General features: G+C 33.5%; 1 protein-coding gene across 2 annotated transcripts in view; it reads right to left on the bottom strand.

Annotated features, from left to right (window-relative positions):
• The window catches only part of LOC114879736 (calcium/calmodulin-dependent 3',5'-cyclic nucleotide phosphodiesterase 1-like), a 152,133-nt gene extending 136,284 nt beyond the window's left edge, over positions 1 to 15,849 (bottom strand). The window contains exons 1-2 of one of the 2 annotated variants that reach the window (XM_029195038.2): positions 15,670 to 15,849; positions 13,053 to 13,612 (exon numbers count right to left, since the gene is read on the bottom strand). In XM_029195038.2, the coding sequence (XP_029050871.1) occupies positions 13,053 to 13,077 (25 nt within the window). In that variant the 5' untranslated portion in view covers positions 13,078 to 13,612; positions 15,670 to 15,849. The remainder of the gene's footprint in view (positions 1 to 13,052; positions 13,613 to 15,669) is intronic. The other variant, XM_029195045.2, reaches the window with a different exon arrangement.
• Positions 15,850 to 16,374: the final 525 nt, after the last annotated feature.

The raw sequence follows: 16,374 nt of genomic DNA, 5'->3' as shown, positions 1-16,374 counted from the left end.
CTTGCTTGAGACCCTTTGGAATTCATAAACTACTTTTAATTAAAAAAAGACATCGGGTTAACTTATATACTCAATAGCCCTAACAAAAGCGAGATATTTATTTTTTCATCATTCTATAAAATAAAATTATAAATAAAATATTTATAATGAAAATCTAAAATTTTTAAACTTTTAGGATCTGAAATTTTAGAATTCTGGAACTTAGAAAGACTGAAATTAAAAAATTTTTAAATTTGGAAGACTTGTAATTTTGGAATTCTGAAATGTTGGAAACTTTATATTTTCTAATTTTGAAATTCGACAGTTTTAAAATCCCAGAATTTTGGAATCTGCAAATATTAGAATGATGAAGATTCAGATTTTTGGGATGGGGTTAGCCCAGATTTTTATGGGGGTCAGGCCCTTGCTCAGCCGTACCTGGTTACGCCAATGTCTATAGAGATCCTGAAGCGATGATACTTGAATCATATGCAAACCTAATTTGGCCCCAAATAAGGACTGTAAATATTAGTTAATTTCCAATAATTGGAATAAACAATCCCCTTCACGAATGACCCAATTTGTTTCCAGGAGAACCGATTATTGAACGGTTCACTGTAATATCACTAATTATATGTCGTTTCAAGCTGAGCTTCTACTCTTCTGTTGAATAATTGCTTCGTTAACTTGTCGGTTGCGACAGATAGTACATTACCACTCTCATTATATAATTTGTCAAACTTAATAGCGTGAAGCTATGTGATTCTGTGGTCAATGACAGAGAGCAGGATATACATAGTTATTATAGGGCATGTACATACGCCGCAACACAACAAACTACTTTATGTCCATCAAATTATGATGGGATATTGCTTTTGACCACACATTAAATTTCTATGATAATTTATATTAATGGATTAATACTATTTCATAGTGTGCACAATGTTATTTGTTCTAACATACACGACAACAAAGTACAAACGAATAAGTACAATTTTGTCAATTTTAATTTATTTCCAATTTTATTTTCAAGTTACTATTTCAAGCTATTATTTTTCACAAGAAGGTTCAAATTATATCAATGACAGAAAAGCTATAGATAAGTAGCACACCTGGAGGGAGAGGGTCAGAAGGATCAGCTGACCCCCATATTGAAAATAGAGAAAATGAAATTTAAGTAACTAGATATAAAACAGAACTTTCTGACCCGTTAACAATTTTGATTACATCGTTGAGAAGTGTATCTTCTAAATAAATACTCACAGATAACTAATGATCAAAATACATTTCCAAGAAATACTGTCGACAGTTCCTCACGAGAGTTTTACTCTCAAACGAATCCCTACCCTTATACTTTAATTGCACTTTCACTTTGGAAAAAGATCTATATTGACAGTAATTTCTAATAAGAGTGAACTTTATGACGATGTTAGATTTTCTTCTTCATTAATCGAACAAATGAAAAAGTAGGTTAACAATGTCTTCGTTAGCGACTACAAACTCTGCTTATTTAATTTTACCTAGTATACATTGGAAGCTACGTCGCCAATTTATTGTTATTTAACGAACTCGAGAGTAACGTTTAACGAACAAATAATACGTTCGACACAAAGCGCTCTAAAAGAAAGAAACACTTTTGTAAAAACGAAAAAAGCGTTTAAAACAGATCGATACGAAAGATGAGCTCTTTCACCGGGGCAAGTACAATTTTTCAAACGTTCCATACTTTTTGTCGAAGCGAATAAACATTGAAAATTACGGAAAATTATATTACCATCGGGTCGAGTGCGATGAAAAATCAAAATCATCGTTGCCTCAAATTCAGATTTTATTGCGAATCGCAATCGTTGTGTTCAACGACATGGAATGTCGGGAAAATGGAAGTTAGTTTGATGCAAAAAACAATCAAGTCCTTGTTGAATTTCGATTTTTAATAAAATGACTGTGTAGTATTATTAAGAACGAAAATGCATTATGTGCAACAATTTATAAATAATAATTCAAACGTTATAATTTTTTGTTAAATTTGATTTTATTCATTTGTTAGTAAGTTAATCTTAACAAATGTGTTTTTCGCGTTTCTTCCCCAAGAAAATCTAATAAAATATGAGAAATTAAAATGGAAATCAATTGATTGAAATGCATAAAAATATTATATTAATTACACAGAAAAAAAAATACCAAAATTGTATTTAATGAAATAATTTTTCGTTTAAAATACATATTTCAAATAACTAGCATTATCGTAACAAATACCCACGCTTTGTTCAATCGTCGAACGAGGAACACTCAGTGTCCATCGCAAGTACTCCATAAATAATAGAATAATTGACGAACTATTAGTACCATTGGCGGTCGGACAGATATCGAGTCAATGGGATTAATCAAGTTAGAGGTGCATGCTCGATCAAATTTCCCATTCCACAGATACAAGCCTCTGAATATTTCATTGCTCTCAAAAAGCATATGTTCAACAGCAAACATAACAATTATATAACAATGCAAGGAATATATATTTAATTTTCATTAAATAAAATACCTCAAAACTTATGAAATAATAATTTTGCTAATATTAACATTTCAAGCTGGTCGATGTACAGCACCGAGCATGGTAGGCTTCCCCAGGAAAAATGGCGATGCCCGGGTCGCTGGCTTTCCTCGAGGTTTTCCTTATCCCGAACACACGCCGCTAAAATCTACAACGTCTTTTAATACTTTTTGAATTATTTTTCTCTTAAACACCGTTTATCTTAGATAATTCAGAAACTCATTACTATAAGATTGAAGTTAAGATTAGAAGTGCAATATATCCTACATAACTGAATGTTAGGTGGCCAAAATGGCCTGTACCGTGCCCCACGGATCACACCAGATAGCCTTTATCGGATCCCTCGGGTTCGTTACTGTCTACATCAGTATCTATCACTTCCATGATGGTCTCTATTATGTTGTACACGTGGCATCGAGTATATGCAACTACAGAAAGACGATGGCTGCTCTAACGAATCAATATAATGCTTTGATAAAATGGTTTAGATAAGTTTGATCTTTTTCTACCTATCTCGTGTTGAATAAGTACTTAATCTATCAATGCATATGTTAAGAATCATGGCCAGGACAGGTTTGCTATTGTCGAAGTTAACTCTTTGCATTTGGAGATAATTGCCATTCGCCATTTAGTTTAATATACAAAATTAAAAATAATAAAAATAAATAAATTAATATATTATTACAAAATTTAATTATTTAAGAAAATAATAATTTCTACCATTTTATTACTTTTTAATCTTTTTAATTTTACTTATTCAAAATCAATTTTGTTTTTATTTACAATTTTTTTTTTTTAACAACCTGAATGACGACTGAAAGGTATTTTGGGGCTATATTTAAAATAATTATCTCGTAATTTTTTATCACTGTGATGGAAGTGGAATTTTGGTGCAATGAAAGATATAAAATTTGTGAAATGATTGTCGACGAATATCCCATTCCATTGCGCGTAATCCCTTTTTGTGTAGGAGGGAGCGAATAGAAGGTGACAACGAGGAGAATAACTCAACGTATAATCAGCCGTGTATGAATTTGAGTGGTGCTAGCTATAGTACGCGGGTCAGGTAATCCAATAATCGTAGAATGAAGCCACCTTCTAAGAAGCTTAGGTTGTACATAGGGTGCTTCCATCTTAATAATATACGTACGTTTAATTTTTTTTGCTCATAAGGTTATTAATCTCAGAAAGGTAGAACTTCACACTTAACCATTCATTTCCAAATGGTATTTATATTTAAATGGTATTTATAATTAAGACCGCTTATTCTATTAATATTAGTAGAGGAATCTGCTAATTGGTAGTTTTTGATAATAAGTTTATCAACCAAGGGGGGCTCCGAAGATCGGATAGCAACGGTCCTCAGAAATCTTAAACCGCTTACGTTCATGATTATAATAACTAGATCCCATTGTATTAATCTTGGAAACATAAATGAAAATAAACAGTTTTTTTGAAATTTTGTAGATGAAAAAATAATATATTGTTCTTACTGATGTAGTTTGTTTAATAATTTTGCCAGTAAATTCGTGAATGAATAGTAAAAATTAGTTTGGTACTTGCAAACTCATCAAGAACTCTTATTTGTATATGCTTCCATGATGAAAAATCTTGTCGGATATTTGAACATGAAAGCTTCTGTATCCGGAACCTATCCGGAAGTGATTAAGCGCGTTTTACGAAAAATTATTCTATGCTACGGCATGATTAATGAAAGCAGAGATTATCAATTTCGTGGACCATCAGTGATGAAATTGAGTCAAAAAAGCACTTAAGCTCTCCGCTTACTAATTTGTATAAATTAATATAACTATTGATTTTAATTAATTAATAATATGAAATTCGTAGTATGACATGGGAGAGAATATATCAAATCAAATTCATGACCTTGCAGGAGTCTAGTCTCACCCTAACTGACCTGATGATATTGAATTTTAAGAGGGTAAAAAATCGGTTAACTCTTGCGTTTATAAAAAACAAAAAACACAAAATAAAATAAAACTGTAAATGAATTCTAACTGTTCAAAATGAACAGTAATCATTAGTAGTAATCATTAAAAAGTATTACAGTAAAATTACAAAGGCTTTTATCTTCTAATTAATAAAATAATATGTTCATAGAAGAACATACAGATGTCTGAAATGCTACACCATTCGTGTGTAACAAAAGATGAAACGTCGTAAAGAAAATAATTTCTATGAAACAGGAAATTACTCCTATTCGTGTTCACCGTATTTGTTGGGAAGATTATCGGTCTTAAGTTTCGCAGCTGCCTTTCAATCTTTCCTGAAAATACGACTACCTACTTTTACGGTCGTACTTCTTTTATGGTCGACTTATTAAAATCGATTTTTATGCTTGCATACGATGCCGATGTTTCGCGTCCTTCTCTTTCGCATCGGGCGCATGTCTATCATATTTTTCATTCGTGCGGAACGAAGCACTCGGATCTTCGCGATTGAAATGCGAAGTTCTTGAAAAAAAGAAAAGAGGGAATGAAAAAGAAAAGTCGCGTCGCAGTCCACGTGGGTATCATTGAAATAAATTAATTCCAAGTGTCTTAGAGAATCATCTGTTACTTATTGTAGACTGTTATGTAGACCCATAATTAATGGCATTAATTTTGATAAGACGATTTGATGACACAAAAGTATACAAAAAAATGACACTTAATCTTCATCAATTTAAAGCGTAATCCATTAACCGAGGATGACAAGTTAACCTGTCACTCCAGAGAAAGATATAAAAAACATATATATATATATATATATATATATATACCGAGAGATTCTTGACATTTATTATATTATGTCACTTTGATTGGAAGAAAAGTAGTTTGAGCTTCTTCATAAAGAGGAAAATGATTACGTCCCGATTGAACAGTGACACGGTCAATTTGTCATCTAAGAGGGCCCTCGAAGATTTAATAGCTCCGGGGCTCCAGAAATGTTAATCTTGTCCTGTTGGTATTATAGTATTAATAATGGCATTGATAATTGAAAAAAGCCTTTAAATAAATATTTAAATTTCTCACCACTATTCTGTATTTATTTACGTATCGTTAATGTAGGCCAAGATCTGTAATTGCAAGACAAGAGGATTTAATCAAATTATATCAAGCAATTAAAATTAATTAATCTTGCAAGCGTAAGAGCGGTCTGAATCAAGAAAGCTATTTCTGGCTCTATGTATGCCATATACTTAATAGATATTTGATCATTTCTGAAGATAGAATAGTAACTTCCTTTTGCAAATTAGAACAATTATTTACAATTTTAAATAGTTAGAGTACAAAATAATTTTGTATTTCATATTATTTTCATTTTCTAAATTTTATATTGTTCTCTTAAAAAATTATTCTTCCAATATATGAAACTATTTTGTTTAAAAATTGTACATTTAACTTTAGGTTAATATCCTATTAGGTATATGTTTTGTAATTTAGGGTCGAGATTGATCCAAGCTCTGCTGTTCAGGGGTTAAGTAGTCCAAGTACGTGAAACAGGCCATCAAAGCGTTGGTAATTTCTATAATTTAAAACAAGAAATTAAATGTTCTGCGAGTAAAAGACATAATACCAGTTCTGTTATTTCCATTCACTGAAATGCTTGGAGTTCGAATTCAACGATTATCGATTTAATACACTACAGCGACCGCGGTGACTTCCAAAGCGGAATTTAATTTTGCAGCTTCCACTCGCTTGCGATCTTTCCATTGAAGGACGTGCCCCGAATAATCAACGATAATTTAATTTACGGTATAAAAAAAATACCTGCAAAACATCATATCCTTAGTTTGCTAAAAGTTTATTATTCCATTCATGTACCAGTGCATAAACATTAACTTCATTTTTGTTCAAGAAAAGAATCATCCATGTTTCATTTTTTTATTATTATCTTCTACCTCATGCAGGATCGGATTAGGATTTTCGAAGCACGCGACTATCAAACCTTCGAGGATCTCCTTGGGTGATAAATTTGGCTAAAAAATTGGGAAGTTCAATCATTGAATACATAGCAATTTTTGATCACTCATTGTCTGAAACGTTCTTCTGTAATTATGTATTCGATAGAAAATGATATTCCTGAACGAAACCATGCGAACTGAATAATCATACAAATTGAAAGCGGCTGAAATTTATCGGCAGACCGTGAAAATGTATATGTATATACCTTTGAATTGTTCGAACGAACAATTAATTTTAGTAAATTGACACCGTGGAACGATCCTTGGGAGGTAGGGAAAAAGTTGATGAAAATTAATTATGAAATACCGTCGTGATAAAGGGCTGTTTTATCGCTTGGAATATTTGATTAAAACACTTGGGCAATTCAAGTTTTTATTTAACAAGCACTCCATTTTTACTATTAATAGATGAATCTTATTAAAAGAAAGTTGTAATAATATTTATTTTTCGTGTTTCTTGGCGATGTTACTTTTTCATTGTGTACACAAAAGGGTGGCAATTCAATGTTGAATTATAGGACAACTTTTCAGAGCATTCATTCAACTTGGTTGAACTTTAAGGCGGCTACACACGTTCCGGCTGGTCCGATCCGCCGGCCGGAAGGATGTAGTGCCTCTACATGCTCCAATTGGCCTGATAGTTCACTATTCAGTGTAAAAATTGTATGGTTTTCCCTCACGTCATACAGGGTAGACCATAATGGGTGGTACAATCGAACATGAGATAATTTCACATATGAAATATGTTTATTTTATTCACTTGAAAATTGGTATAATTATAGTTCAAATATTGTCATTTCTTAACTTATATTTCCAGTATTAAAAAATTGCAAAAACCATTTTCAGGTATATAGGTAAGATTTATTCTGTTATTACAGCTGTAATATCTTAATATAATATTCTGAAATTAATATTTGTAATGCACAATCATATTTTTAATTTTGTTATATATTTTTGCATTATATTTGTTATAATTCATTTATATATAGATAATTAAATTATCAATTCAATTAACTTTCTCAGGAATTTCACAATAAAGTATTTTTGTAGCAGAGAAGCTAAACGGGAGTTCAAAAATAAAACGGGAGGTTTCGATTGTTTTATCGTATATCAAACTTTTGCTTGATATCATGACTTATCACTCCGATTCAATGTCACAGTTGTCGACCTTACTTTCCGTATCGCAATCCACTAGCCCCGATTCCATGTTGCGACGCTCTATTTTTATTGTCTAGTGCTCCTTTTCTCGCAATCTCTTCTGCCCCCGGTTCTCCCAGCGTTATTCGGGTCGATCCACCACGTTCGCCCTGTCTCGTCTCGACAAACCGTGAAACTCTACTAAAACGCAATTTCACGTACCGTTAAAATGACCCGCTCCTCGATCTTTTCCTGAAAGAATCCCTATCTTCGAATCTCCACATCCGCTACATCCACTTTCCTCCAGATATCTCCTCGCAAAAACTTGGTTTCAAATTTCTAGACAGGTTCGAGTAGCCAATGTCCTGACGCTTCATCGATCTTTACACAAAAATGTCAAACCCTCTATCCCGGAACACACGTATTGGGGTGAAAATTACCCCACTGCTTCTTAGAAGTCTGTCACGTGAAAATGGATAGTTGTAGGCTTTTCCTTATTCTTTTTTCACTACCCTTCAGGAATTTTATTTATTGCACGTTGATAGTGGTTTTAGGTATCCAATTTGACATTTATTTCTTTATTTATTTATGGTGAATTTAGTAAATAACTTTGACACTCGTATAACTATTATTCAAACTTACCAATTTAGTAGTAATTTAATAACTTAGTTTAAATATTACAGCAGCTTTTATTTTTGTTTTATTCGAAATTAATTTTTAAATAATATCGAATTCTATTAAAAATAGTGGCACAACTTAGAAAATATAAATTTTAGGGGGAGAGCTTTCTCAAATTTATATTTTTGAAAATACTGTATACAGCCCTTATTAATTATTATTATTATATAAAAACTTATGGATTTATAAATTATGTTGTTTTACATAATAACAAAAATATAATGTAGACGTTGTATCCAATAAAATTAAATTTGGAATCTTTTGAGATGTGTCACTATCATTTTCAAGCAATAATATGATGAAGTTCCATATACACAAAAAAATATAGCTGCAAATTGCGATTGCAGTTGCAGTCAATTATAAAATATCTAATTTCCTCTGTTGTCATTTTCTCGTTTTCAATCAAGCGGACGTACGACTCGTTCTAATTATATGACTCGATCAAAACCCAATAATAAGCATTCTGTTTATCAAACAACTGTAGCATGCAGAATTTCCTCTATAAATGTAAATCAATAACGAGGATCAAGCATTTCGTTGTGCAGTATCGAGCAAAGTAGGCTTCCCTAAAGAAAATAACGATATAGGGAAAACAGAAATTTTTTAAATCTTAGTTTTGAAGATATTAATATTCAGAGTAATTTTGAAAAAAGTAATATAATTCTTAGTTATTAAATATTATAAAATTTAGTGCAGAAGTAAGATAATTAGAAGTAAGTCCCTCTGGGGGCCACCTCCCTTGTATCGCGAGTTTCCCTTGGGAAGCCCATGGTGATCGACACTGTACATTTCTGCGAAAAAAAGTAAAAGATGAAAGGCAATAAGCACCCACTGACAAAGAAGGAAGCCTGTAATAGAACCGAGGGAAAAACTGATCATTAAAGTACTTTGAGCGGAAAAAGAACAGAAGCCAACCCTTTTAGCTGCTGGACAAATTTATCGTTTTGGCAAAAGCAATGGTTGGATAAAAATGCTTGATGAAAAAGCTTGACGTCGCTGCGGCAAAGAAAACCACAGTAACGGTAGTGTAAAACGTCAAAGAAAATAATTGAAATAGACGAGAAGATTCTAACCCAGAAGCTCTACAGTATAGCCAAAATTTCTAGGACTGTCATTTAATGCTTCATAAATTTTCATTCTGTGTAAATTTAAAATGATTTCACTTCCAAATTGAAGTTCTATAATCTTCTTATCGAATTGGATATTGGTTTCTGTATGAAAAAAATATCTAAATTAATACTATCTACATACAAAAAAACCATTAGGTATTTAAAGTGAATTGGCACTTACATTCCATTGATTCTAAGTGCCTTATTAACTTATTTAAAAAATAGAATAGTTTTAGGATTTTATTTTAAAAAATTAAACGTCAAAAAATGAAATATTTTTTGTACTATAAACAGACATCATTGAAGATCATACAAAATTTGTTCGCATGTTTTATTTTATCCTGCTTTTTGTAGATGACGTCAACTATTCTAATGGAAGTCTGACTTTATTTGAAAATTTCAGACTTCCTTCAGAATAATTGATGTCACCTCCACAAGCAGGGCAAGATAAAATAAGCAACAAAATTTTTTATCTCTAGTGAGATCTGAATATAGTATCAAGAGTATTTTACTCTATGACCTTTAGTTTTTTATTGTAAAATAAAATTCTAAAAATGACCTATGTTTAAAATGATTTAATAGAAAAGTTTTTTTAATAATGTATTTAATAAAATGTAATCTACTTAATAATCTACATATAAGCCTTCATTAGAGTCAAATTATAGTTAACAAAGTTTTTTGTCTTTTATTTTTAAAAATAAACATTCCAATTCTTAGAACACGATACGCGATCATGTTGCTCGTTTCCAACTAAAATTACAGTAAATTACTTTCCAAACAAAAACTTCATGGTCCCTGAAGTTTTCATACTTCTACCTTTGTGTAGAGTAGTTAGAACTTCCGGAGAACAGGGGTCGAAATGAAACTCGAGTTGGATAAAAGCGGCCCAACTTCGGTTCGAACTAAAATGAAAGTACTGTGAATTTTCAAAACGATCATCATTCTCGATTGTACAATTCCCCGTTCAAGCATTGGCCGGAAATAAATGGCATGAAATGCTGTTCGACAACTACTTCAGGATTTTTCCATCAGGTTAATGGTTTTTGTGATTCGAGGTTCTCTTACGGGGGTACTTAGCTTATCTGTGTTATTCTATCGCGAGTATTTCGTCGATTCATTTGAATTTTCCATTTCCATTGTATGAAAGAAATGTTTGAACTTCAGTTTACAAAAAGTTTTGAGTACAAATCGAAAAACAGAGGACCATTGTTTCGACACTTTTTCAAATATTATTTTAAAGGACCACGAGGAATAAATAAACAAAACTATTTTCCATTCAAACCTATGAAAGAAATGTTTGAGTTTCAGTTTACCAAAATTGTTTAAAACAAATCAATAAACAGAAAGAGAAAAATGAAAATGTAGATTCTTGTTGGTGAAATTGAAACATCTTAACGCAATGAAATGCAATTACGTTCCTATTGAGGAGTTAACGATTTGAGCAGCTGAGTTATTAGCAGCTGTAATTCAATTGGGAAACTGATTTCCGACGTTGTATGAGCTGCAACGTCTGGATGCAGTAAGTTAAACTGTTCGACTAATGGATCGAGCTTAGGCTATTAAATCTTTGGTTGATGGAGTAAGCTTGTTATTGCTCTAATCCACGAGTCATTAACACAAAAGGAAGGTCGAGAGCAAATAACTTAACAAATTTAAACTATTTAGTTACCACTCAGTTCCTCCCACTGTTTTCCTTGCGATCTAACACATCTTCTTGTTAAGCTTCTCTTAAGTTCCTCAGTGTTGGTTTTTGATTCAATTTACAGTCTGCGTTCTTGTTTAAGTTTTGAATACAAACATCCGGGATGTCCCAATAATTTTTCACAAATACACGTACTTATTTCAAGTACCTCTGTTTTGTAAGCTACTTATCTGTATAAACTACGTTGTTTGCAATAATTCAAGCACGAAAACTAAATAAATGCAAAAATTCCTGGCTACATAAATATGTTGAAGAACATTTTTATCGATTCTCAACTAGAGCAGAAGGATTGTATTTTGTCGAATAAAATGGAAATAAAGGGATTTGTCTGTGAAAATATACGTTTAAAAATACGTAAGGTAGAAACATACAATTAGTTTAGTGTACACTGCGTTGGATAAATCGAAATTCCTTTTAAAAATGAATTTGTGAGCTGACGTTGTTCTGCGTTCTGTATTTACTTTCGCGAATGATATTGCATTTATTCAAATATTACAGAGGATAATATTAAACGCAGAATATTTACTGTGCAGCATTTTTTACAAATTACCATAGCTGTATTTGAATTGAAGAAAATGAAACATAATTATAAAGTAGGTTAACTGTTGTAAAATTATCATGACATAAAAGTATACTGTAAAATAATACTTATATTATATTAATTTAAAGCTGAAATTTTAATGAAAATTACTATGTTCATTAATATTCTTAACATAAAATGGCTGGTTGTCAATTACAATAAATAAGTTTAATTCTAAGCCATAGAAATTCTCAGACCATTTGATGACATAACAGGATCTCCAAATAACACTTACGGTATATTAATTTAAAACTTAAGATTTAATAAAAGTGATTACATAAACACTTTATCAGTAGTTTTATCGTGCGATTAAAAATTGGATATTAGAAATGGACAATACTAACTAAATTAAATATAATATATGAATATTTTAATATTACTTTTGTGTGATGAAATCATGTTTCAAAGTCGATCATTTAACGCGTGATAATAATCGAAAAATCCGATGTTAGAAAAGAGAATGTAAATCGCCTTATTAAAGTAAGGTGACACTTATTTAAAGGGATCTTGCTGCAAGGGTTCGGGGTCAGTGGTTAACCTGGAGCTGTCGTTTAACTGAATTAGAGCCTCCAAGTAACTGGCAGAGGTTTCCATGGTGTCTGGGAAAGAAATGGAAGAAAGCTTGCCCTCAGTGCAAGAATTTTTATCGAGGAACACGAAACGTAGAATTTAGCTAGGACGAGCTGCTACGTTATTACGCAAAGAGAAATTAAACATTGAGATTCCGGGAATTCGTAACCTTTCAGCAGAACATAATTTTTCCTAAATTACGCTTATTACGTTAAAAATTATATATTGCTTGAAGTTTTAAATTTATCCTATTATCGTATTAATACGCTTTTTCTATGATACTGCTATAAAAAAATGTAGAAAAAATTTAATTATAGCTACCAGAAATTGAAAAGTAATTTAAATAAATTACGGTGTTGACACATTGTGAAATGTTCAAAACTGTTGTATTTATTTGAAAAAATTTGAAATTATAAAAAGTACACATAGGGTGCTAGTAATTAAAGGTGTACAAGAATTCGAAAATATCAGGTCGAGTCGAGTCTTCATTGTTCGGGTCGGATCTAATCCAATCCGATCCTAGCCGATTCGATCCGATTCGATTCGAACCGAACTGAACAATATGAACCCGACCCAAGTATCGGGTGTCCGAAATTTTCGGATTCTCGCACATCTTTACTAATAAACTGGCAAAGCACTCTATATAAAATTTGGCAAAATTTCTTTCGTTAATAAATATAATTAAAAATAGGAGCACAGATTCGAAGGTATCTGAATAAAAAAATATCTAAATACATATAAGAAAATTAGTGTAATCGATGACATAAGCAGGTATCTCTTACCTTGCGTACCCCTGTCCTTGTCCATTTCTCTCTGATTCGGCTGAGAGTGAATGGTGTCGGGATCTTCCTCGGATCACTGCATCACGAAACTTTCCAACTTCGATCGATCACGGATTTCTCTCGCTCGTTCTCGCACGAATTATTCCAAAACGTTGTGCGCATCTGTCGTACGAACGGACTCGGGAAGAGGAGTGAATTTTACGTGTTTACCAGAGGTAGAGAAGAGACGAGAAGAGGTAAGCTGTAGATGAAAAAAAGGAGGCAGCCGACACCTTTGACAAGCAGCGCAGAAAATCATGTAGATCAGCCGGCTCACATCCTGCGGTATTTATATCTAATCAAATTAATCGACCGAGGTTGCTGCTACCACGTCCAATGCCAGGATTTTTTTATTCGAATCTGTTGATAGAGCTGTTACAAAGTTCCGTATGACGAGCTAATTATCATGTGTTAATTACTCGAAGAAGCAGTCGACGAACTATTTATCCATGGATCTGCAAAGATTTGCATTCGTTACGATTAATTTGTTACACTTAATCGCTGGTTATCTGCAGCTACATCTGTTTAATGAACGAATTAGAAAGAAATTAGTATCGAAGAATGGAGATAATTGAACGCCATCGCTGCTCTGAAAAAGGGAATTAAGTCCAAGCCGTGCGTTTTGTAAGGCTGATTAAATTGGAAAAATTCGAATAATCGAAAGGATGCACGCTTTTGTTCCACAGGGAAAAAAATCTGCAATTTTTTGCGAGGGAGCTGTTCGCGTCGTTAACAATGGACACCCTTGAATCGTCTTCCACCCTTGACAAGCCTTCAAACTTTCCTTCTCCCTTTAATTTTCCTCACAATTGCGACGTGAACGTAAAAATCATTCGAATGTTTATTGATCTGCGATTTTGTATTTTTTTTTTATTTAAGATCTTAGTCGTATCAATTATCAATTATTTTAATAATATCGAAAAGTAACAATATCAGGTATCTATAATTGATGTTTTAGCGTGTCTTAATACGCATTAACGTATCAGGAAAGAAAAAGGTGACAATAAACAAATATTTAACGAAATTAATGACGTAACAGTTGAATCAGTAACAGCGAAAGTGTTTCTTCTACTCCTAGTTTGTTACGTCCTTAACTTTACTCTCTGATCAAATGAATTATTTCTTTCGGTTAATATCGGGAAGCACGGAGATAAAGAAAAATCGGAGCAGGTCCGTGAAAAATAACCGAAGTTGAAATCGAAAGGCTCCATTAGACAACGGTCCGTTTCCTAGTGAACCATGAAGAGGCGGAAAGAAAAGAGGGAACGAAATACGAAGAGGAATGTTCGAATGCTTTTACCCGGCCGGTGAATAGCAAGAAAGCTAAAGAAGGGTGAGAAGGATGCCGAATAGATCCACTCGCACGAATTTTCCACGAGGAAAATCGTATCTCCTGGTGAATTTACCGCGAAAGCGTCGCGTTCGAAAATTGCAATTCTTTCGGCGCGTTAAAATCCGGGACGCTTTGGTAACCCGAGAAAGAAAAAGGAACGTGGGCGCGACATTAATGGAAAAGTACGTTTAGCCAACCTTTTTACTTTTCGTTCCTATTGTTCAACTTTACTCTACCGAAAACTTTTCTGATCGCGGGAACAAAAGGGGGTGAACTTGATACGCTCGAAGATAAATATAAACAGATTAAAAGCTTCCGCATTGTTACGCGGTTTCGACGGGGAACAAACACCACTGTCTAATTAAGAAAGAAGATAAAGAATAAAAGAGAAATATGCCACCATCGTGTCTGGTTAAGTTTCCCTTTAAATTGCCACCGCGGGAATACGAAGTGTCACCCCGGAGAAAAAAAGATAATTACAACTGTTTCTCTGAAGATTCCACGGACTCGTTTGAAGTTCGGAAGAAAGTCTCTCGAGTTTCTGAATTGTTAAATTCGTCCTCATTAAAAAAGTGTTAACTAGAAGAAAACTGTCGTCGTCATGACGGATGTTTTGTCCGGATACAGAAGTTATAGCAGGGTACACGAGGGAGTAAAGTCGTCGTCAGCGATCGGGGGGGTGGTTAGAGTTACCGTCACGATGAAATTCGAGCACGTGGAAGAGAAGAAACAGGGTCTACGTAAAAGACAATGGAGGATCACCTCGACACAACAACCCTTGAAAAGGCACGCGAGATCGGTTGAAGCAACCGTGATTAAAACAGAACAGTGTTCAACCCTTCGATACATTCACGAGGACAAAGAGAAAGAAACGTGAAATACGTGCACAAATGTTCAGGTTGCGACGTGAATTTCGAAAACCAACGCCATTGAAAGCTTATAGCACATGATCAAAGAGTAAAGGAAGAGGATCTGGATGAACAATGACTCAGATTTAATTAAGCACTGAAATTTCCGAACAATCTTTCATATATTAAAAAAAATGGTATAAAATTTCGAAAATGAGAATGAAAAATTGAAAATTATTTGTGATCCTAATTTTGATTATGACGTGCATGGTTTGAAAATCAATTAATATTATTTTATATAGAGAAAAAAAAATGATGTATGATGAATATCCAATTAGGTGCTGATAACGTACACATCCCTCCGGTTTAGAAGGGTGGAAATGATTCAAGGGTGTACCGTTGTCAGATCCACACGTGTGCGACTACGTTGAATAGGGTGGACAGTAAAACAGAAGCGGGGGTGGAAACCGCGCGAGAAAATTCGATTGGGCCGCGTTCGCCGCGTGTGGTTTCGCGCGTTTGATCTCGCGTGGGCGGGAGAAAGTGTACTCCGCGGGCAAGATGCAGCTCGACGGAATGACAGTGGCCTACTGAGGGGCCGATGCGACAGAACGCGACGCGCGGAGCGGAACACAGCTGAAGCGGGGAACCCCGCGAAAATCGGATATGCGTGCGCAACGCGCGTCGGCACCCTTTACGAGGCCACTGCCTGTAAAGCTTCGTTCACACTGTGTCCACTGATTACTCCTGGTCCACGTTGCAATTGTACAGGATTCGTGATTAATTTTCATGTAATTTTCATGTAATTTTCATCAGAATTCGTGATGAGCTATTCGTGCGATTACCGTTAGGATTATGTGCGTTTCTTAATTATCATTTTCATAGTCTGCGTCGCCTTTGTACTTTTATTGTAATTACTAGAATGATAGAAACATAATTACTAGAGTAATAGAAAGTTCTTTATGTCAATTTGAAAACATAGTCGAAATCTATTTACAGTTGTTTCTGCTTACCAGTCACAGATTTGTCCTCGTTTGGATGAAAATTAATGTTTAATTTTATCTAAAATTTTTCTTCTACTCAACCCATTTTATGGCACGTG

This window comes from Osmia bicornis, chromosome 4 (assembly GCF_907164935.1).
Source record: "Osmia bicornis bicornis chromosome 4, iOsmBic2.1, whole genome shotgun sequence".
NCBI classification, from domain to species: domain Eukaryota; kingdom Metazoa; phylum Arthropoda; class Insecta; order Hymenoptera; family Megachilidae; genus Osmia; species Osmia bicornis.
The sequence above is the reverse complement of the archived record's forward strand: the minus strand, read 5'-3'. Positions and strand labels throughout refer to the sequence as shown.